The sequence below is a fragment of the Alnus glutinosa genome, chromosome 13, assembly GCF_958979055.1.
Source record: "Alnus glutinosa chromosome 13, dhAlnGlut1.1, whole genome shotgun sequence".
Lineage (NCBI taxonomy): Eukaryota > Viridiplantae > Streptophyta > Magnoliopsida > Fagales > Betulaceae > Alnus > Alnus glutinosa.
In genome coordinates, this window is record NC_084898.1 from 10,479,761 (window position 1) to 10,503,722 (window position 23,962).

Here is a 23,962-nt window from a genome sequence, read left to right on the forward strand (position 1 = left end):
CCTTTAGCTGCAAGGAGGAGATGGACTGCTACATGGTGGTCATTCCTCCCTAAATGGCGGCTAAGGCCTCCGTGATTTGAGAATAATTTACCTCTGGCTCAGATGGCTGGACGGTATGAGAAGATGAAGCCACTTCTGGAAAAGCAACATGCATAGCAGCAGGCATGTCATCATCAGAATCATCTCGCCGCAGCTGCGCATTTGACTTCATCAATGTCTGTTTGCTGAGGAGCTGTTGGATCTTCATCCTAGGCTCACCATTAACATTGATACCCGACTGAAGGATGATCTGAGTGATTAGGCAGCCAAAGGGGAGACCGGTATTGCTCTCATCACGAGCCTCGAGCATGACTCCCAGAATATGCTTGCAAAGACAGAAAGGCAAGCGAAGATGAATAGCATAAACAAACTGGGCCCTCTTCAGTATCAGATCACTGCACCTAGCAACTGGCCAAAGATTGTGCTGAACAATTTCGGCCAACATACGATGAGCCGGAGCAAGTGCACCAATCCTGATGTTAGTATGACGCCCCTCACCCTATGGAACGGCATGGAAGAACTCTCGGAGATCGTCCATAGAGGGAGGAAGCACCACCTCATTGTAAGGACAGGCAGGCAGATCAAGGACTGGTACCCCGATGAACTGACTGATGATCTGGGGATCTACAATGATGATGTGTCCGTCAACAGTGGACTGTAGTACCATCCCACGTTCATCATCCTGAGCCACCTCAAGGTTGGCATAGAAGAGCCTGACTAGCCTGGTGAGGACGATGTAGGTACACGTGTAGAGATACCCCCAATTGTAGGTCTGGATAGTCTCATAAATGCTATCCAATGGAGGCACCATGATGTTAGCACGGACCACGTTCAGCTCAGCGAGGACATTGCGGTCCATGATTTTGGCTTGGAATGCACTCTGCTCTTCCTCTGTCCTCTGGCAGACCCTGTGCTGGGAGCTGATAGCTGACATGATTCTAGAAAAGAACCAACAAGAATTTTTGCCAAAAAAAAAATAATCCACAAAAAAATATTCTTGTTAGGGTAACAAAAATTTGGCAGAATAACAGCAGTAAAAATGACTTTTGTAAAAATAAAGACAGAGAATATCACAATTAAGTCCAAAAAATTTCAGCATGGCAGATATATGCATCCTAAAAACATTCCAAAAAAAATTCTAACAGTTGCAAAATAAATTGAAAGAAATAAGACAAGAAAAAAAATACCTGGAATGTGAGGAATATGCAAAAAGACACCCAAAAGCTCACAAAAAAAACTTACTCACAATCAGCCAAAAGTAAGATATGTGTGGTATGGGGAGAGAACGGCAAGCAGGGGGGTTTTATAGCCTCTTTGGGGTCCCCGTCTGGATGGTGTTTTGATGACGTCCGGACGCGCGCTGCCTCGGAAAGGAGCAAAACGGTTACGCGCGTCCGGAGGAATTAAATTACCTGTCCGCTTGAAGGTGACAGCTCACGTCCGGACGTGTAACAGTTCCCGTATGGACTATAAAACGTCATCCGTTCAGACTCCAAAAAGGGAACCATCCGAACATCTGAACTCCACCCGTCCGGACACCAAGAGAGACTGTCCGAACGCTCCACACTGAAACACCAACGAAAAAAAAACTAAGGAAAATTTGACAGAGATCAAATTTTCTCAAGTCAGTGTCAGAACATGCATGTATAATCAACTGATAACACAATCAAAGAGCATCTCAAAACTAAACAGAGATATAAAAGAGAGTTGAGATTTCAATTAGCACAAATATTTTTCCTTGTCATATAAAATTCAAATAGACAACTCAACTCACTCAATGCATGTGTGTGTGTGAAGACTCTTTTCCCACGAGGTATGACTTTCGATGACATGACATAGAGCAACTAGATTTTCTAGACAGGAGAGAAAATCAATGACAAATTAGCCAAAAGTCAAACATTATAACTTGCTAGGGCCTAGACACCCTCATCTGATACACTCCCCCTGAGATGCAGCACCTAAGTGATTTACTTGTACCATGAAGGACAACGTAAATGTTTTACTTGCACGTAGAGGGCAAGGCATAAAGCAAATGTAGCACATAAGCAGTGAATATACTTTAAAGCATAGAATTCATATGATTAACTGCTTGTTTCTTATAATGCTGCAAACTGTAGGGAGTGCCAGATTTTTTAGGCTCTAGGTTCAACTAGCATGAGGTCAATTTGGTCATCTTATCAAGGACTTCTTCTCTTATCCAAAATTTCTAAAAGCAAAAGGTCAGAGAAGGAAAGATGTACCTTTAGGGGAGCCCGGGATAGTGCACTTTTTCATTGAGTGAGGAAAGAAGCTATCCTACTTTTGCAAAAACAGGAAAAAACACTTGGCCAATATAGTCATAAACTTTCAATTATATCTAAGCATAGTATATTAGTGCTTACAGAATTGAGATATCAGGTGAAAATACATACACTATCTGATAAGCCAAGAGAAAAAAATATCCTACAAATTCTCCCCAAATTTTTTTTTTTATTTAAAACAAAAACAACAAGCAATATTGAAATGATATCATATGCAAAGGCAAGATCAAACCTGTGGATGCTCGATGATGCCGATACAGAAAAATAGTCGCTCGACCTACTTTTTCTGTCTTCCCCAAAAAAAATACCTGCAAAGTTCTCTCAAGAAACATAGGGGGCAAACACAACTGGTTCCTAGATTGCATATAAAGATGTATCAAGTTAAGATAAGCAATCAAACATGATGCCATAGGATTAGGAACCAAATCCTAGGCATAAACACCTGAATATGCTAGGTGCGTCGGCTTGAATATGCTAGGTGCGTCGGTTCCCCCTCATGGGGTGACTGTCCTTCTCGACCTAAGCCTACCTTCCAGTGGGTGGTTGCTGGCAGGACTGTATCATCCACTCCATCATGTTCTGCATCCAGATAGGAGGCTCACTGGAGTATTGCTCTTCTTTCATCTTCTGAGGCCTTCTAAACTGCTTGGGTTTGCTCTTGTAGGTGCCACTGTGATTGGCTGGTACAAACCGCTGCTGAGGTCGCTGATGCTAAGGAGCATGAGACCAAGGGGCTTAATACTGATGCCTTAGTGCTTGTCCCCATGGTGCTTGGTAAGACACCTGATGCCATGGAGTCTAATGCTGGACTACAGGTCTAGTGCCATAATGAGCTTGTCTGGGCACTTCTTTCTTGGCTTTGGCCTTTTGTGCTTTTAGGAGGGAGCACTGAGGGCGAACATGCCCACTAAGACAGCAGTGATGGCAAATGGGAGGTCTTCTGATGGAATGAGGCTCCTGAATGCCTGGACCATCATCGTTGACCTTTTCCTTCTTTTTATCTTTAATAGTGGGAGGAGGCTCTGGGACTGTAGGTTTCACAAACACAGTCTTTGAGGAAGAAGGAACATCAGAAGAAGGAGCTACATACCCAGGCCAGTCTTGTCATTTGGGCTCTTCTAGATAGACAGCATATGAGTCAGCTTCTCATCAATGACTCTCTCTAGCTGGAGTTGCGTCTCTAGTAGCTTTTCCTCGAGTTCTTGTACTTTGAGCACCAATGAACTCTTCTCGGTCTGCAAACTATTCAGATCATTAAGGTGCTACTTTCGGCCTTCCCTCAGCTTCCTTGAGCTCTTCCTCATTATCGCTATGCTCTGAGCAATACGAGTCTTCTTCTTGAACATGTGGGGCAACAAAGGCCAGAAATTTTTCAGACTCCGGAGCTTCTTCTTCTGACTCATCACTGAGAGTCACATTGTATGCTTTCCCCTTGCTCTTTTTAAGATTCCCGCAATCGGCCCGAATATGCCCAAAGCCTGAGCTTTCAAAACATCGGGGTCCTCTGGGATCTTTCTTATCTTCTTCCTCAGGTTCAGCTTCTCTGGGAGGTTTCTTTATTCTTTCAGAAAACTTCTTCTTGAACCGATCATCTTTCATCAGTCTTCTGAAATTTTTGGCTAACATAGCCACAACCTTTTCTTCATCCTCAGAGTCATTTTTAGATGTTGCTTCTACCTTCTTCTTGGAAGCCTTTAGAGCAATGGTCTTCAACTTCTTGACCGGGGGCAGAGACAGCTCATATGTTTGAAGAGATCCCACCAGCTCTTCAATCTTCATCTCCTCAAGATCCTTGCTTTCTTCAATGGTGGTCACCTTGATTCTGAAACGCTCAGGCAAAGATCTTAGAATCTTTCGGATGAGTTTTACATCCGAGATAGGTTTCCCAAGACTCACCATGGAGTTCCTCAGGTCACTCATCTTGGAGTAAAACTCTCCAAAGGTCTCTTCTTCCAACATCTTAATTTCTTCAAATCTTGAAATCAACATTTGAAGTTTGGCAAATTTAACAAGTTTCATGCCTTCATATGTTGTTTCCAAGATTTTCCATGCTTCTTTGGCTGATTCGCAGTTTGAAATTTTGGCGAATTCAGAAGGAGAAAGTGCTTGGCATAGAGCATGGAGGGCTTTATCATTGGAAAGTCGGGCGTTTTTCAGAGGTACTGTCTCAAGGGTTGTATCCTCTGGTTTAGTCCAACCAGTTTCAACAATACTCCAACAGTCAATAGATTTTAAAATGAACCACATCCGAGCTTTCCAATAGCCATAGTTCGTATCATCGAAGGTAGGAACAGAATTAAGAGTTTGAGACATAGTAGCAAATAGAAGTCAAAAATAAATGACACTCAAGAATTTAATCTTCTAAGAGTGTACCAAGCTCTGATACCAATTGAAAATTGAAATTGACTTCTAAAAATAAAGTGTGTGCACAAGTGTCAACAAAAATTTAAGCACAGCGGAAAATAAAAGACACACAGATTTTTGTTGACGAAGTGGAAACTCAATCAATAGAAAAACCACTCCGGGGCAGCCAAACCCAGGAATTCCACTATTTAGAAGACAAAGCTAGATACAAGATAGTAACACTCACATTAACCCGATGCAGTGGTCGTACCTTGCTCTCTGACGTGTAACCCAACACGAACGCTTCCCAACCAGGTCTCCTACCTGAAGGGGTCTTCAATGGAATCCTTTATCTTAGGGCCAACCCCTAAGATAGACTTCAGATGTAGCAGCACACTTGTAACAGCTTCAGAGGGATCTTGAACTTCTCTGAGCTCTTGTGGAATTCAATACCGAATTCTTGCAGTTCTCAATGCCCAGGGGCCTTTATTTATAGGCTGAGGTGCAGAATGGGCGACTGCTGTAATATGTACGGACGCCGTCCGGACGGACAACTGTGCAACAGAATTTTTCAAAAATTTCGTTGAAAATCTTTCCTGTTTAAGAGCTGCATCTGGACGGTGAGACACTTGTCCGGACGGTCGCACGTCCGCTGCGACTAATTTCCATATAAGGCTTCGCGCATCCGGACCAAGGGGGATGAACGTCCGGACGGCAATTCTTCAGTACGCAATTTCCATATCTGCTATGCGTGCGTCTGGACCATGAGATGTAGACGTCCGGACGGTTGAAGTCGAATCGGCAATTTCCTTAACTGATGAGCACGCGTCCGGACCAATGCTGACTAACGTCCGGACGGTGATATTTGAATTGCGATTCTTGCCTTATGTATGAGTGCGTCCGGTCGGCATATCAATCTTCCCATATTTTGAACTTGGAAAGAATCTGAAGCTGATCGATCACTGATGGTCTTCCGGATGGGTTGCTGAGATGTCTGGACGGATGCAAGCTGGAACAGAAGCTTCTCGATACAGTGGAGGGTCTGAACGGAAAGATACGTAGTCCGGACGGATGATGCTGGTTTGTCTGGCATACGGACGGATGGAACAGTGGACAGATGGGCGTCCGGATGGGATAACACGTCGTCCGGATGGCTGACAGGGAATCTGAAATCTTCTATCTTTTTCGCAGTGCAGAGTCTTCTGAAAATGCTCTGACAAGTGGAATCCCTGTTTACGGCATCTTTACACATAAGTGATTTTGTCCAAACACAGAATGAGGCCAAAATACTAACACACTTAATTCTAACTGTTAGATTAAATTATTATTAATGATTATTTAATTATAACCGTTAGATCATAATGGTTAATAACGATCATTTAATCACAACTGTTAGATCAAAGTTAATTTGATTTTGCAATTAACTTTACTAACGGTCCAATAAATCCAACTGCTAGACCTAGTTGAGGAGTGTCCTATGGTCCATATCAAATTACCAAATCGAATGATCATGACTATCCAAAAATGAATGGTCATGATCTGATTGCTCTGATGCTTTGTGGTAAATGTACCATCAAGGCTCCACTAGCACCCTACAACCCATTGCCATGCACACGCGAATGTTTCCGGTACTTCACACCGTGTACTAGAGGATACACACAAGTGCATATACATTAAGCATTACTTTAAAGCAAGTATTTGAAGTTGGTTGGACCTTTTAAAGTCTAATTCTAAAAATATAAACCAGACTCAAAATAACACCTAGAAGGGGGGTTGAATTGGTGTATGACAATATAATGCGGAATTAAAAATTTAATCAACCACAAACAAACAATCACCAAAATATGAAAAGCAATAAAACAATTGACATAGATATTTGGTGATGAAGTGGAAACTCTTTGAACTCAAAGAGAAAAACCACTACGGGGTAGTCAACCTAGGAAATCAATCCAATAATGAAGAATCCGCGAATTATAAGATGTTAATATTCACAAAACCTTTACTATCGTTACACTCTTGAATTACAACAAGTAACCCACTTGTCTGATTCTCCCATAACTTCTGGAGAGTTTTTCTTCTTGATCTCCTTAACTGGATCTCCCATTGGCTTCAATTGTTCAAGGTTGATGGTTAAACAATAACCAAAACTCTAAGAGAGATTTAACATTAACAGTCCATGTATAACGCCCTCTCTTAGCACACTCAATTCTAGAGTAGAATCCTTAAAATGTTCGTGCGTGAAAGGCCCTTTAAATAGATCTCTAAAGAAAACCTAGTTCGAATTAGAATAGGATTTCAGAAAAATTCGCTCAAATATTTTGTCCAATATTGCAGGGCGATTGTGGCATAGTAAAAATTCGAATTAGAGAAAACTTATTTCAAAGAAATTTGTTGCCGTTTGTATTAGTTTTCTAACGCCACTGATTTCACTGCAATCCAATACTTGAACCGAAAGTTACAGTAAATATAGAGACGTGCTCAATCTGGAATTGACAAATCCGATTTTAACTCCATGTAATGAAATTCCAAAATGCTCATTTCTTTGATTGATTAGGCTTAACCACATCTTCTAGGTCTTTCAATTTGAGTTGGATTTAGTCTTGGATAAAATTCTTCACCGACTTAACCAGTAGACTTTAACTTACAACCAAATAAGTTTTGACACCGAATTTCCCAACACTAAAAACCTAACAAATTCTTCATTCAGTGTTCTTTAATACCTTCCATTTAAAACATTCTCAAACCACAAATTAAATATATACAAATTAATTTTGAAAATTCTTTTAACACTTTATTATATGATTTCTTTAGCATGATAATTATAGGATAATAAACAAAGCAATAATGAGAGGTGTAGAGGCGAAGCCACTACAAGCCACCCTTTGGGAACAAGCATGCTTCAATTATGAATCCAAAAAGGATAAATGCCACTGGTCCTGGGCCTTGAGTGAATGACGCTGATTACAATGCTGGTTGGTTAGGTGGTCAGTGGATTAGATTCATGGGCAAAGTGGAATAATGCTACATACAACCAAAATTCCTCACGTACATCTTTGAATCTTTTTATGTCTTCTTCTGTACTTAAACATGCCCCACAACAACTTATATTATTATTGGATAGAGGCCATGATTAGGTTCTTCTTTTTTCTTTTTTTCTTCTAATAGCATTTGTTTTTCTCCACCTTTCATTTCTATTTTTATTAATTGTCTGGAAATAAATAAATAAACTACTTCTATATTGTGCCTTCACACGTCTTATAATGTTAGCAAAATCCTTTAAATTTATTTTTTCACGATTACGTACCATCACTTTGGTGATTTTATTGACCCCCTTCACAAAGTAATGAAAAGAGTACTGCAATACATATGGACATGCTGAGAAGTTATGGTGTCATTCTACCTAAACTAACGGTTTTCAGAATAACCACAAACAGGTGTCTGCATGTGCATGGTTATGAATATTGTGGTTTTCATTTAGGGTGCCTTAATGAATATTATGGGTGACAAGTATATTTCTAAAAATTTTTTTTAAGATAAACAAGAGAACTGAACTCTGTATTTCCGTGGGTCACAACTGAATATATATACAAGAAATGCCTATTTATAGTTGAATAAGACTAGTTAGAATAAGGAATACATGCAATAAGAGAATTAATAGAGACTATTATAGAAAATTTGAGATATCAAGTGAATAAGGAAAAGATATAATATATTTTCTTCCATATTTCATGTTATCATTGCGTTTTAAGAAAGCCATGTTTCAAGAAATTTGAAGATATGGCTGCAACATCTTCATGCGCTGACAGTGATCAGCTTTGTTTCTACTCCATTTTCTACTCTTTCTCTCTCGCTCTCCCTCTCCCTCTCTCTCTCACAGACACACCCACAAGCATGCACGACCATAGATCTTCTTTATTACCTGTTTAGGATCAGAAGTACAATTGGTTGGTAAGTTAGTAACTTAAGCTACCGTTTGACTATCTTCCCCGCAAGTTAGATTTAGTACTTGTGAAAATAAAAAAACTAACGAAATTTTCATGAAGTGGGTTTTGAACACTTTGCGCACTGAACCATTGTATCATTATTGCTTTGATTCATTGGCCGTTTTTAGTATATGGTTATATCAGAGAACATATGTAATTTATCTCTAGAAATCCATAGTTCATCAGATCAAGCATTCCAAGTGTCAAAACATGATCATTCATAGTTATTTGGCTCCTATTATAAAGCCAGTCTGCTTTAGCCCTTCTTCATGATTTATCAGATAGATTCAAACTTTCAACTACTAAACAATCTCTTTCCTGAATTATCATTACAGAGAACAGCAAATAATTCGTGGAAGAAGCTTCAGGTGTGTGGTTTCAATGACCCCAAAATGGGATTTAAAAGTTCATGAGGTTGCTCAGAATAGTTTTAGACATGCCTATCACCTTTTGAGTTGTATTTCTAGTCAAAATCACAAGACAAGCATTGAGGAAGTAAGCCTGATTGCTCAAGATGCAGAAAATGAGTTCAGAAAACTGGTCACACTCCTTGATGTCTATTGATGCAATTTTTGGCCGGTGACGTGGCATCATCAGAAGCGTCTCTTTGTCCGTGTCTTGACCTGTAAAATAGCAAAGACTCGCCGGGGGTTGGCCGGCGATGCCTTCTCCGACGATCGAGTCAGTCAAGTGTTTATATGAAAAGGAGAGAAAGAGAGAGAGAGAGAGAGCTTGATAAGATAATAGATTCCCCCCCTCAAACAATTTAGATACTCCCTTTTATATCCCCGTATACTATATGTCCATTTTGCCCCTGTCAAGCACAAGGTTCAATGTAGACGTCTGATATCTTTTCTGACTTGATTTGACTAGCCTAATAAATACTGAAGGCTGCTAGTGACCAAGGCTCAAGGTCTGGGGACTAATCCGGAGTCCGGGATCTAACTTGAGGGGCTAATCTGGCCCCACTCTATATAGGGGATAAATATCTCCCTAACAATTACCCCCAAATTCTCCTATCTTTACTATAAAGGTAGGGAGAATTTACCTATTGGAACCTCTAGAATTTGATTGATTCTACCGATTATTCTTCATCCAATCTGCGTAATGCTCTCCTCGGACTCCGTGGAAACTTAAGCATTTCTTCGACCGCCGCTCCACGCGGCTCCAAGCCATTTATGGCAAGCGATCAGGAATTTATTTCCGCCATAAATTCACCATTAGTTAGGCGCACCTAACACCCCATAAATCGTGCATACGCTGATCATTATTATCTCTATATATTCACACTTTCCTTAGCTGGAATGTCATTGGTCTTCGGATTGCTCATTCGAGTAGATCTTTCTTTCTTCTTATCCCTTTCTCAAAGATCGGACCCTTGCCTTTCATCATTTTTTGAACTCTTCAAACCTTCCCACAATGTTCTTCATTCCTGGTGTGGTCTTCACGACCGAGCATATTCACAAATTCATTAAGGGTGGTCTTGGTTTAGAAGTTCCTTGCCCTGGGGTATTCGCTCCTCATGGCAGTTTTACCGAATGTGTGATCTTCGGCTTTAGACACACAAGGGTGTGTGATTTCCGGCTTTATGCCAACCTGTTCCTGTCCAACCTACGGGAATCGTGCAACACCCCCATTCTACCCTGACTGCTCACAAGAGTTAAACCATTCAAGCCGCGCTTGGACTTTGCGCGGGTGAACCCTTCAAAATTTTCAGACAGTTCATCTTTACAATGCTAGGATTACTTGTAATCGGATGACTACCCTGCACAGTATTCTTTCGGGGTTGTCTGTTCTCTTTGTCTTCATGTATGTGTGTACTCTGAGTAAATCTAATAAAATCTTCTTCTTTGGTGAAAGTCATATCTTTGCAACATGAACTTCAAGTCAATCTCCAATAACTTCACTAGTCTACCATTGACATGGATGCCTCATAAATTATAAAATTGTACCCGCATAACATCATTTCAAGCACTCGCATTGTGTTTCCCCGGACAATGGCTCTGATGGCACTTTAACATATTCCTTGCTTTCAATAGTAAGGAACTTATCATCGGACCGTCAATTTCCTATGGTTGATAGATGCCTGTTAACCAATATGCCTGAAGTCCGAGGACTACTGGGGGCACAGTGGCCCTTTTCGTTCCTTCAAAGAAGAGGTCATTGTTCTGATTTTTCTACTCGACCTCTAGGTCGTTAGATCGGGAATTTCCTATCCTTGACATAACCCCAAGCGCAAATAGCTTTTAGAAAATTGATTTAAGCCCGATGCCAGACAAACCGAGTGATTAAGCGGGACTGTACCCGACCACAATGGTTAAAGCTAAGTGTAGCCTGCCACTAGAGAATTCGAATGCTATAGTAGATCTTGAGCACTGTACAGGAATTCCTTACCTAAGACTGTTGTTCCGGGGTCGCAACTCCCCCTTGCTTTCAAGCATTTTCCTGGCGCTGCGACAAGAGACGACAGAACAATAAAGGTCGAGATTCCGGGGACAACTTCCTGTAGTGAGTGCCTTCTACATTCGGAAAGTCAATTGGAACCATAGCCGCTCCTCACAAATACCTCTACTTATGAAAGATTTTCCCAATTGACTAGGCGTTCAAATCCACTCTCACCGCATGAAGACACTTTCCCAGTTTAAACCTTATAAAAGAACTGGTGCCCCTTGATACTTGTACTAACCATTCCATTATGCCAGTTAGAAGACTTCTCCATTGCCTTGAATGACAGTGTTTAAACCTTGAGGGAGATCGGCGCTTCCCTATTCACATACACCAGCCATGGCTTGATCCCTCAATCCCTGTTGTCGGACTTATGTTCTAATAATCATTCCTCAATCATTATTCCAACACTCCTCAGCCTTATAAATGATACAAACTTTTTTATCATTCTCGGCTTGGCTTCTCCATTTTTCCCGAATTTATGCCACAAGCCTGCAAGCATATCAACACTGCCAGGCCCCAACTTTATCCTTGTCGGATTTTTCTATCATTGGACAATCCTTTCGGTGGGCCTGATCAATTGTGCAGGCTCTGATCAGTTGTCCTTTTAAGTTATGATATTTATGTCGGGGTGCTCGAGGAATCCATTTTGATTAGGCAGGATAGCTTGAACCCGAAATGGGTGCATTGATTCACAATTTGGAGCCCAACCGCTCTAATTAACAAAGTTTATGTCGATTTTCATCCTACCCCCATATCGGGAGAGGAGTGGTGTCCGAAGTTGTCCCAGAGCTACCCCCCTCTCTATCCAAGAAAAAATAGTTACTGGGGTTACTTCTTCATCCGAGAGAGGGTAATCATCTAAATCCGAAGACATGGTCTTTCGCCTAAAGGAGGTCAGCCATCATAATTATCCTTATTTCATCACGTGTTTTCCGGGGACTACATCGGTCTCCTCATCCGAGGTAAGTCTCCACTCCATCCCAAGATGAGCTTTACTCGCTACTTCCTTTCCAACTTAGTGGATCTGGTCTGCAATGAGCTGACGTTTATGGATAAGGGGACGTTTTATCCGAGGGTAATTTTTTGTTTCTTTATCCGAGGAAGACATCCTTGTCAAAGGAGGAACTTTCCATGAAACGCCCCATTTCTTTTTTGTGTTATCCCACAATAGAAAAAGAAAATTTCTATCTATCACGATTTCGTTTTCAGTTCTGTCGTGATTTGCCCCGGAAGTGTACCCAGCTAATATTCAATAATCAATCCCCCAATCTCCTACCCCCCCATATCACTTCGGTCCGAGTAGAACTGACCCAAGTGATTTGTTCTGGGAATGCAGATCTGACCAGGTCGCATAGCGACATGAGCCCCTGAAAATGAATCAATGGCTTGGATAGGGGAGAATCGTTAAGCATCTGAAAAGCCAAATGCCGATGTTGTTAAGGCCTCATGTCCTTCATTACCCCCCCGTCCTCAACCAAGAGGGGTGTCCCTGTCCGAGATATCAGACGTTCCTCATCACCCCCTGTCCTTGTCCCGTTCATGTTTTTTGCGAGGTCTTATCCTCGTCATTCCTTGGTTTTTACGAGGTCTTATCCTCGGCCATTGTTTTTTATGAGGTCCTATCCTCGGTCCTTGTTTTTTACGAGGTCCTATCCTCGGCCCCTTTTTTTTTTTTTTTTTTTTTTTTTTTTTTTTTTTTTAACGAGGTGTTATCCTCGTCCTCGACCTTCCTCTTTTTTTTTTTTTTTTTTTTCGAGGTTATCTCCTCGTGATTTTTTAACGAGGTTATGCTCCTCTCCCTATTTTTTAACGAGGTCATCTCCTCGCCCTGTTTTTTAACGAGGTCCTGCTCCTCGTGATTTTTTAACGAGGTTATGCTCCTCTCCCTATTTTTTAACGAGGTTATCTCCTCGCCCTGTTTTTTAACGAGGTCTTGCTCCTCGTGATTTTTTAACGAGGTTATGCTCCTCTCCCTGTTTTTTAACGAGGTTATGCTCCTCGTGATTTTTTAATGAGGTTATGCTCCTCGTGATTTTTTAACGAGGTTATGCTCCTCTCCCTAATTTTTAACTAGGTTATCTCCTCGCCCTGTTTTTTAACGAGGTTATGCTCCTCGTGATTTTTTAACGAGGTTATGCTCCTCTCCCTATTTTTTAACGAGGTTATCTCCTTGCCCTGTTTTTTAACGACGTTCTGCTCCTCGTGATTTTTTAACCAGGTTATGCTCCTCGTGATTTTTTAACGAGGTTATGCTCCTCTCCCTATTTTTTAACGAGGTTATCTCCTCGCCCTGTTTTTTAACGAGGTTCCGCTCCTCGTGAATTTTTAACTAGGTTATGCTCCTTGTGATTTTTTAACGAGGTTATGCTCCTCTCCCTATTTTTTAACGAGGTTATCTCCTCGCCTTGTTTTTTAACGAGGTTCTGCTCCTCGTGATTTTTTAACGAGGTTATGCTCCTCTCCCTATTTTTTAACGAGGTTATCTCCTTGCCCTGTTTTTTAACGAGGTTCTGCTCCTCGTGAATTTTTAATGAGGTTATGCTCCTCGTGATTTTTTAACGAGGTTATCTCCTCGCCCTGTTTTTTAACGAGGTTCTGCTCCTCGTGATTTTTTAACGAGGTTATGCTCCTCGTGATTTTTTAACGAGGTTATGCTCCTCTGCCTATACTTGGTTCCAGGAAAATAGCCTATGTTGCTAAAAGATCAGAGCTACCATAACTCCCCTTTTTTTCTGCAAATAAATTCAGCCGAACATTTTCTAGTACTTTCTTTCACGAGCTCAAATTTTTGCCTTGTAAAAATATCAAAAGCTAACAAGCATCAGAAAGGAAGTTCTAGGCTCCTTGTATAGGAGCACACCTAACCATTATTATTGGAATTGCAAGATTATTAAAAGTCTCCGTAGTTATGCTCCGAAGCATATAGGGGCATAATAATTCACTAACCTTTGTTAACTATCAGAGAGACCATTTCAGGTTTGATACTCTGAAATTTCTTTTTCATGGATTTTATCATAAGATAGTTACCCATAGCACAAACTTTAACACCCAAACTTTAACCGAATAGAATAAAGATAGAGAGGTAGAAACTTATCTCGTTCTTGCCAAGGGAGCGAGAATTGATTCGGGGTGGCTCGAACTGGGACCTGTCCCAATTGTCTACAATTCTGCTAGCCATGAGTGTAAGCCTTTGCAATGGTGTTCCAGAAGTCACTTCACATGATCCAATTTTCCAGCAGCACCATCAGCATACCTTGATCCCTTTGCCTACCCATTTCCGAAATTCCGAGTGCACTGGACCGCCCAGTCTTCACTCTATTCGACCAGCTCTTGTACGGCAGCTTTGCTGCGGTTGGAACTAAGAGCCCGATCAGGCTTGATAAGTCGTGACATCGGCCCCAACAGTCCCGAGCGGGTCGTCTGCCTATAAAAACCTCTGCCGCACGAGCCCATGTGGGACGGATCCTCCTTAGATTCCAGAAACCACTTACACGGCTTATTTCTTCAGAAGGATGGCCCAGTCTTTCTAAATATAAGTTCTCGACCTCCTTCTTTGTTCTGGTACTCGCTATGTCCGTTAGTTGTGTAATTGTGTTGGGGAGGCTCTCATTTCCGTAAGCCCAGGTCTTTACCGGACACTTACTTGCTTCCCCAACAGCACACCAGACTTGTTCGGGTTTAATCTGGGGTCGCCTCTTCAGCGGGGAGGGATGCAAGAGTCCTTGACCAAGGCTGCCGGCCATGTCTTTAACCATGAACCTTGATATACTCTTCACCATACTTCAATCTCAGCTCTTCCAGTTTTTTTTTTTTTTTTTTTTTAAAGAAACAAAACTCCCATTATGCACTAGACGTCGAACCCCAAAGAACCCCGGCAGGCACCAGTTCGGTGCTGGGTTTCTTGAGGAGCTTTGGCGATCTGTCGTAGAACTGTGTCAGATCCGACATAATCCTGGCGCCAACCTGATACAAGTCCTAAGAATGTTGTAATAACTGTGGTCCCCGAACTCCAGACATAATCTCGGAAATGTTCTCGGAGGCGACAAGACGCACACTACTCTGATGATGCTCAAATGAGCCCAATCTGTTGCCAAGGTTTTAACAGGCAAACCACCTATCAGGTTGTCATCTTCCAACCAATGCCAAATTTTTCTTTTCTGAATACCCCATACCTATCGAGGGTCCGGGCTCTCGTCAACTAGTCGAAGCTATGAAACTTGTCTCGGACATATTTTCAGAAATGACCCCGGAACTGTCTTCGGACAGTCTAGAACTCTCTTTCTACTTTGTTTTTCTTTCGTGTCTTTTTCGTAGAGATGATTCCCAACACAGTGATGGTGAATCTAGAACCAAAAACTTGCAGCTGCACCTTTGTGCGCTAAGCGAAGGCCAGTTTCTTGAAAGCCACATCCAGATGGACTCATACAAAATCACCAATCTGATACAGGGCTGGAGAGTGTTACGATAATTGTGGCCCCCGGACCCCGGAAACAACCTCGGACACAATCTCAGAAGTGACCCCAGAGACGCCTTCCCTCTCTCCTAGGACCCTAGGCCTCTTCGTATCTGGACTTGCTGATCGTGAAGGCGTTCTTGCCAAGTTGGGTTCCCTTCCCCTGTGAGTTAAGTTGTACATCCGGTCATCCTCTGTTGATGCTTCCTTTGCATATTTAAACCTGCACCTTTGCCGGTCACCCATTTATGCTTCTTTTTATGTACGAGACCTTTTCGGAATGAGGAGTAGTTTCATAACTACTGTTCCTTTTGAGCCATGATGCACCATACCTCTTCTTTCAAACTAGCTTCCCTCATCAAAACTGATACACATTACCTTGAGAATCTTTCTGTAAAATAAGATCTGATCTCTCCAATGTTCCTTGACTGGAATGTCCTCGCCCAGCTCTCAGGTGATGCCCATTTCGATCGTCGGGGACAAAAAGGATGACTTATCTGCCCGGGGTCCGACCTCTGACCAAAAGCCAATGACTTCTGGCTTGATACTGGCTAGCCTCTTGTGTCGATGTCTGTTGTCGGGGATACCGTCAATATCAAGAAAGCTTACCTAGACTCTTAGTATCAACAGAGCATGTTGTGGTGCTCCTCGGTCAGTTCTCCTCTAGTTATGTCGCAGGAGCACCTTTGAGGCAGGATCACTATCGCGTGAATGAGGTTACGTACAGGAATGAAAGTTGAAGAAGGGGCTTCCGATATTTCTCAGGGGATGAGCTGTGTCCAGAATTATAACCAAAGAAGTGCCACAGAGTCTGCCATTCCAAATTCTGCTATTTCGACGGTGGGGCCATGTCCATTTCCCTGCTTAGCCAGCACATCCGGGTGACCTCCTATCTTCTCCTATGGGATGATCTGCCTATCAAAAGTGTGAGTCTCTACATGGGTGTCTTATGATCTCGGAAATGATCTTGGAAACGACCTCGGACACAACCTTGGACATATACTTGTTTATTCGTGAGCTTCCCTTGTTGTTTGAAATGTGGGTCTGCATGTGTCCCACGACTGGCTCCAGATTATTTCACTCATAAAGTAAGGCTTACCCATTATGACTCTTTAGCAAGAACCATGCAAGTCTTCAACGACCAACCAATCTTCCTGAATACTGAATACCGAATATCAAGTACTGGAGATGATGTCTCCCCCTGAGGATCCCAGGCTTGAGGATAGAACTTCACTCTTCAGGTGCGACTCACATGGAATGCGTCAAATTGAGTTAATCTCTCCGAACTCGAAAACCTTCCTGGATAACGCCGAGGAAATGGGCCTCGGTTCTCCAACTCTTGTTCTTTATTCTTGTCAAAGCCATCGAGGTCCCACCTTTCCGACCATCCTCTTTCCTCTAGTAGCCCGTGATATTACAAGACCCATACGTTCTCAAGCTAAATTCAAGACTACGCAGACATATCCCTTTAGACTTTCTCCATACTTCTTTAACCACTCTTCGTCATAATTTAAGAATTTATCCTTATAAAAACTTGCAGTTCTGGAGGGAAGCCGGGGGTACTGAGTCCTACTCCTCCTATTTACAAGTGTACCTCGAGCAGTTCTAACGGCTTTCTAATCAATAGCAGAGCTCGCTGTCTCCGAGGTCCGGGGTCCAACTCGAAGTCTGGGGTCCAGGCGACTGATAGTTGAATACCTGTACAAACCGTTGGTTAGACCTTTTTTTCTTTAAGAAAATTTATTGCCACAAGCCCTGCAGTCACCCACGCCATTTCCGACCGGATTCACAACTACGGCATTCGATAATTTGGCACTTGCTTCTGTACTCCGTATGATTCCCGGCTGCTACAGGGGCAACGGTATCAAGCTACTTCCTCAGGAGAAGACCTCCCTTCAGTCATGCAAGAAACCGTTGATCTCTCATGGGCTGCCCTTCCAGTAACGAAACTGTCTCCTCGGCTTGGAAGGGATACGAGACCCCTCAGACCTTCGAGACAGTGTCAGATGACATTCTAAGAGAATAATCCCCGTAAGACACTAAGGGCAAGGGCAATATAGGAATTTTACCCATCACTTTTCAGCCATGGTAAATATCACTGTTAGAAGAATATTAATTTCTGTAGCAGCTCTCATCAATAAATTAGTGAGACCCACATTCCATGACTATTTCGCAGCTCGAAACGTGGCTATTTCTCATTCTTTCATTTTCTGATAAAGCTGCTTCTAACGTAATGTTCATGACAAATAAGCCAAATAATAATAATTTTTTATTGCTCCTCACACGTGCAAAACTGATCATCAACTGCGCTTGGTACAAAACTCAAGCAAATCTAGTCTTTTATCTCCTTTGTAAGGAGCTTCCTTCTTTCATCAGAACTATGAATTCGTGCTTGTAGATCTGGTGAAGGTAAGCTTTACTCTTTAATACAGCAGCGCTCAGAAAGCCAGAACAGAATTGATCCTCATGACGTCTGAATATTTGTGTACAGATGCCCTGCTCGTAAATTTAGATCTATCATATGAAGGCCCAGATTTGCTCCACTCTCTTTCCCATGATGAAGGAGGCCTCTGACCACCAGTCACCATTCTGAGTTTTTGTTTTGGTAGGAGCGACGATGTCGTTCCCACAGACGGCGCCAATTGTTGATGCATTTTTTGTTCGGTGACTTGGCATTATCAGAAGCGTCTCTTTGTCCGTGTCTTGACCTGCAAAATAGCAAAGACTCGCCGGGGGTTGGCTGGCAAAGCCTTCTCCGACGATCGAGTCAGTCAAGTGTTTGTATGAAGAGGAGAGAAAGAGAGAGAGAGAGAGAGCTTGAGAAGATAATAGATTCCCCCCATCAAACAATTTAGATACTCCCTTTTATATCCCCGTATACTATATGTCCATTTTGCCTCTGTCAAGCACAAGGCTCAATGTAGACGTCTGATATCTTTTCTGACTTGATTTGACTGGCCTAATAAATACTGAAGGCTGCTAGTGACCAAGGCTCAAGATCTGGGGACTAATCCGGAGTCCGGGCTCTAACTTGAGGGGCTAATCTGGCCCCACTCTATATAGGGGATAAATATCTCCCTAACAATGTCGATGGAATAATATCATCAGATTATAGGAGGATCAGGAAGGGTCCCTTTCCAGATTCCCATGATATAAACCTGGTTGAACTCATGGATAGTCCGAATTCTTTTCCCCAAGGATTCTCATGCAATCCGACTGGACCCTGCATAGTAAGAGAGTTATTTCCCCTTCTGCAAGTTAATAAGTCAGCTACTGCTTTGATCCGGAGCGACAATTTCAGCTTGTGTAGGGATAAACAGAATCGGGCATTACAGCAATATTACTTTGTACCCAATATTGTTGCTAATAAGTCTAGCACGAGTTTGATCAGTATGGACGGAAGTGGCATCGACAAGCAGAAAATTTGCTACTCATCATCATCAAAAGTTTTGGGTTCTAGGAATGAATCCTCCATGTTATCTTCCAAGAGAAGTTGTGGGGTGAAAAGTGAAGCCAGTACAAGATGCGAAGCCTCAACTAGTGGATGTCATTGCTCAAAGCGAAGGTGAGTCCTTTTCTCAATTTCATGTATATGCATTAATTCAAGTGCATCTCAATTTTTTCTTTAGGTAACTCAGTCAATTAGTAAGGTTGTAGATGTTAAATCACCACTTATCCTAAAAACTTAATTAAGATGATGGGAAATGATTGATTTAATCATTTAATTAATATTCTAATACTTTCTCTTATGTGTGGGCTCAAATTATTGCTTAAGAAGTAAGGCCCTACACGTTGAATGTTTAATTAAAATGGAAGGTGCATAACAAAGACATGATTCAAATTCAGAACCTTTGTTCTGATACCATGTTAAACAATCACTTATTTCAAAAGCTTAAACTAATACAAAAATAATTAATTTAATAATTTAATTAATATTCTAATAGAAGAAAACGAATAACGAATTTTGTTGTTAGGAACTAGATTTTGTATTTAAACCTTATTCTCAAAGTTGAGCTTTTCATGTTTTGTGGATAACAGTTATGGTTGGGAGAAGGCAGCATTTTGATGCTTTACATTAGTAGTGACAATTTGACAGCTTATTTAAAATCTGTCATTGGCAAAACTTCTAAAATATGACAGACTTGATGTTTTGTTGTTTGCCGATAATGGTCAGTTATCATGTTCCTTATCCTCCTCCTTTCTGTGATTTGTGTTACAGGAAACTGAGAATAAAGAGAACAATCACAGTTCCAGCTATGAGTAATGAACTAGCAGATATACCTCCTGATGACTACTCATGGAGGAAATACGGGCAGAAGCCCATAAAGGGATCTCCACATCCTAGGTATGTTTATATTTCTTATAACTTTATCTTTGATTCAAATGTTCTTCTGCTAGATCATTTTGCTCGGTGGTTTAACCTGTGTGAATAACTGTTCCATCTTATATATCTTATTTTCTCTTCTGGGTCATTTATAGACTAAATTACGTATTTCTAGCAGAGGCCAGTCATAGTATTTTTATTCAAGGATTTTGTGCCTAAATATATAATACAACTAGTTCTCTCCGGTGACTAGAAAGACACAGGAATTGCCAAAAATAATTTCAACTATAATAAAAGAATAGAATTGGTTGTTATAGGATTCCAAATTCACTTATTATCATCCCACATGCAGAAAGTTGAAGTTTCTCAAGATTGTGTGTTGATCTATTTGGAGCCAGGACTGAATTGTTTTTTTTTTCCTTTCTTCCTAAAAGATCCTCTAGCCATAACAGGAGTGATGTGTTTATTTTAACATAGATAAAGAGCATATTTGTGTCCTCAAACCAATTAAGCATCAGACTCAGTTATGTTCTGGTGTCACTAAAAAATTGGGCAAACTTGACATTCGAAGTAGAAACTTTAGCAAGCATGCATTCAGGGAAATAAACTAAAGATGCTTCAACCAAGTGTTATTGGCAGAGACTAGTGGATGGTGTAATTGGTGGTTGGTGATTGAAAGTCAGGTTTCTTGGAGTTTAAGTTACTCTGGAGTCTGTGGCAAATAATATTGCTGACTTGTGCTTATTATGCTTCGTCTGCGAAGGAGCTACTACAAATGCAGCAGCGTGAGGGGCTGCCCTGCAAGAAAGCACGTGGAACGGTGTTCAGAGGATCCTACCATGTTATTCGTCACATATGAAGGGGACCACAACCACTCCATAATTGCATATCAAACACCCAACCTAATGATTCAGCTCCATCATCTGTAGATTAAAACTAAGAATGCAAACATTTGCCACCTGGAACTGCTTTTGCATCACTATAGTTGTTTATCATGATTCAGGAACATGATTTTCTCTTTCACAAAACCGAAATTTACTGGACAAGTTACTTCAATCTCAGTTACTACAACTTACCAAATGCAATCGCATTCAAGCTGTATATATATAACATGATTCAGTGGCTAGGTCACTCAGGTGCATTCCTGGCTTTCTTTGACTGTATGTCTGACACATAATTGCGAGAAAATTGATTGCCTGCCTCCCTCATACTATTTTGTTTTAGCTTGAAGCTAAACATTATTCACCACCAACTTAAAACTTAAGTGAAGGAGGGGGAAAAACAAAAAGATCAGTCCAAGGGTTTGTCCCTGTTTCCTTGGATCAATTGATGGTCCAATGCTTCATCAGTCCCTAGCTTGAGGAAGATCCACACCTTTTTTCTTCTTAGTATTACATAATTAAAATTCTTAAGGGGAACAGTAAGTTTAATCGAGAAGGCATAGAGAGTTTACAAGAAAGCCTCTTTCCTATTGAGAATATTCCTTCTTTCAAAATTTACAAGGTAATGTTTCTCCCATTGTTGGTCGAAATTCAAATCTTTTAATTAACTTAATGATTGGATGTGGTGTTATTCAACTGTTCAAAATTCATCCATGCATTTATACATATTATTGTTAGAACTGTTTCTGGTATGGTGTGGACAACATGTTCTTTGATGTTCCTTACCTTCTCACGATCACCGCAAAACAAACAAAGTCAAGAGAACTCGCCGGGGTGCCTACGGATCTCAGTCCGATGCCTAAATCAAATTTTGAGGAAATAATATCCTAAATCCAATCTCGGTTTCTTACCTAATATAAAGGTTTATTTATAGGCTAGGAGGTGTAGACAAACCAGAATTAGAGTTTCGTCCCCAGCCTGTCCCACCCTCGCTGCTAGAGCTTGATTTGGACTTGGAATATTTATCGGACCAGAATCAGGATTCTTTCCTTAGTCATCTTTGAGTAAGATCATGACCAGATTTCTCGTGATCGTATACGATATGGGATTATCCGGGATTGCAACCTAGCCGCCTCCTTCCTTAGCTGCAAGGTTGACACGTCCGGTTTTCAGGGCATGTTCTTCCAAAGACTCAGTATAGGAAGTGAGAATCCGAGCTCGAGATATGTTCATTCCCAAGGTTAGATCTGGGTATGCTGCCAATCATGTATCCCTAGAGATAGCCATTTCCAGAGGTAGCTTATCACACATTTTCCAAAGGGGCTCTTTTTTAGGAGACACACCTCATGAGTCCGGGGCCCATACTTCTTTCTAGGCTGATGCCAGTTCAGAGGTCCATGACCTTTTTGAGTGGGGCCGGGCTGAGTGGGATTATTCCCAACAGTTACCCCCCAATTTTCGTATTCGAGTCGGATAGTGGAAATTTTGATGTCTCAGGAGTCCGAGGCCGGTCTTCCTCTGGAACTTGGACATCTCTCAAACTTCTACTAGTGGACACCTCGGTTTCAAGAGTTGGAATTTTTGAAACTGTTGTCAAGAGACGTTTTGATTGTGGCAACCCTAATTAATGCCGTGAATGAAAAGATACCGGAACCTGGCAACTATTGCCACACACCAGTCTTCTCTTGCTATGCTCCCTGCGATTTTGGGGTCATCTTACACCAGAGCATGCCCGGACATGTTTCCCTCTCTAGTTAGGTGATCCAGCATGCCTTTTGATGGTCCATTTAAGAATATTGTCCATTACCCACTGTCATGCTATCCGGTGCCTACGAATCACTCCTTCGGCATTCCGTCCGTTGTACATCCTGGGAACTTCTCGCTCGTGCCTACAGTTGGGTCACGTATCTATAATCTAATGGTTCCTGTGTTGACCCAATTTTTTTTTTTTTTTTTTTTTTTTACAAAATAAAAAAATAGATGAGTCATCACAATGGCACGACTATTTGTCACTCAGCCAACTTATGACACATATCACATGACATGTACCTGATAATCAGAGTTACATCTAAGTAGCAAAAAAACGCATAGTTAATAATCGCATTAACAGCGGATAAGCACTTCCACAAAATCATCAGTTAACTACACAAAACAGCCATTATGAGTCTACATGTTTAAGGCTTAACATTAATTACATCATATAACAAAAGAATGGCTTACACAAAAAAATAGGTGACACATGTCCCAAGCCATAGACAAAATACTCAAAAGAGCAGACACCCATGGTCCAACCCATCACAACTGTCGATCAGGCTTTAGTCGTAATGCCCCAAGTACAATGCTACTAGATAATTTTCCATCTCAGATGTACCTACAGCCAAAGCATCAATGTATGCACGGTTGTGGGGTTAACCACTTCTCTATAGGTGAAATTGTGAGTTCACCGTCTCAGTATAAAATATACTGAGACCTTAGTAGTATACTAATCACTGAGTTTTTGCCAAGAACCGATTTCCTTTTGTCTTACGTTTGCAATAACAGTTACTCATTTTTATAAACATTTGTTTCTTGAAGACACGTGTAACTGATATAATAAACACCGACATTTAAGAAAATGTTAAAGCATACTATGTTGCTATAAACATATATAGAAGTTCCAGACATTCTACCTTGGAAACATCTACATATTACTTTTGATCGGTGGCTCAAACTTACGCGCACACGATTGCTCCATTACAAGCTCACGCATACACATAGGCCTTAAGCGAGAAAACAAAGACATCTTGCCTCAGCTATACATAAATATCAACATTCCCAAATATGGGTAACTCCGTGTCTAAGTGCTTTACAACTCAATGCTTTTGATATGCCGGCTTAGTCATACATGCACTTGAGCATAAATCAAGTATGCAAGTACTCCTAAACTGGAAATCAAATGATAGTCAGCCTACTACTCGAAGACACTTGCATTCCCCAATCTTGAAGCATAAATATCTAAGTACATTGAAACTCGATGCTTTTAAATAATGCAACCAGTCGATAGAAATATACATATCCTCTTGTCCATTAAAACTCATATGCATACTAATACGTCTAGTATTATACTACTGTACATCATATCATGAAAACATCACACTCATAGAGACAATGTGATGCGAACCTCAATCAACATGCTTTGAGACCCAACAAAC

At 41.3% G+C, this 23,962-nt stretch overlaps 1 protein-coding gene across 1 annotated transcript; it reads left to right on the top strand.

The window, feature by feature from the left end:
• The first annotated feature begins 9,046 nt into the window (after positions 1 to 9,046).
• Positions 9,047 to 20,819, top strand: LOC133853888 (uncharacterized). The gene is made up of 5 exons (XM_062289908.1): positions 9,047 to 9,220; positions 17,328 to 17,427; positions 18,630 to 19,131; positions 19,786 to 19,911; positions 20,654 to 20,819. The coding sequence occupies exons 1-5, from the start codon at positions 9,047 to 9,049 to the stop codon at positions 20,817 to 20,819; spliced, it is 1,068 nt and encodes a 355-aa protein (XP_062145892.1).
• Positions 20,820 to 23,962: the final 3,143 nt, after the last annotated feature.

Bases quoted from the DNA above. Each gene is read 5' to 3' on its own strand.
- LOC133853888 (XM_062289908.1), top strand. From the start codon at position 9,047: ATGACCCCAAAATGGGATTTAAAAGTTCATGAGGTTGCTCAGAATAGT. The intron at 9,221-17,327 runs GTCTATTGATGC...CAAGCCCTGCAG, and splicing joins AACTGGTCACACTCCTTGAT to TCACCCACGCCATTTCCGAC. The intron at 19,912-20,653 runs GTATGTTTATAT...TCGTCTGCGAAG, and splicing joins AAGGGATCTCCACATCCTAG to GAGCTACTACAAATGCAGCA.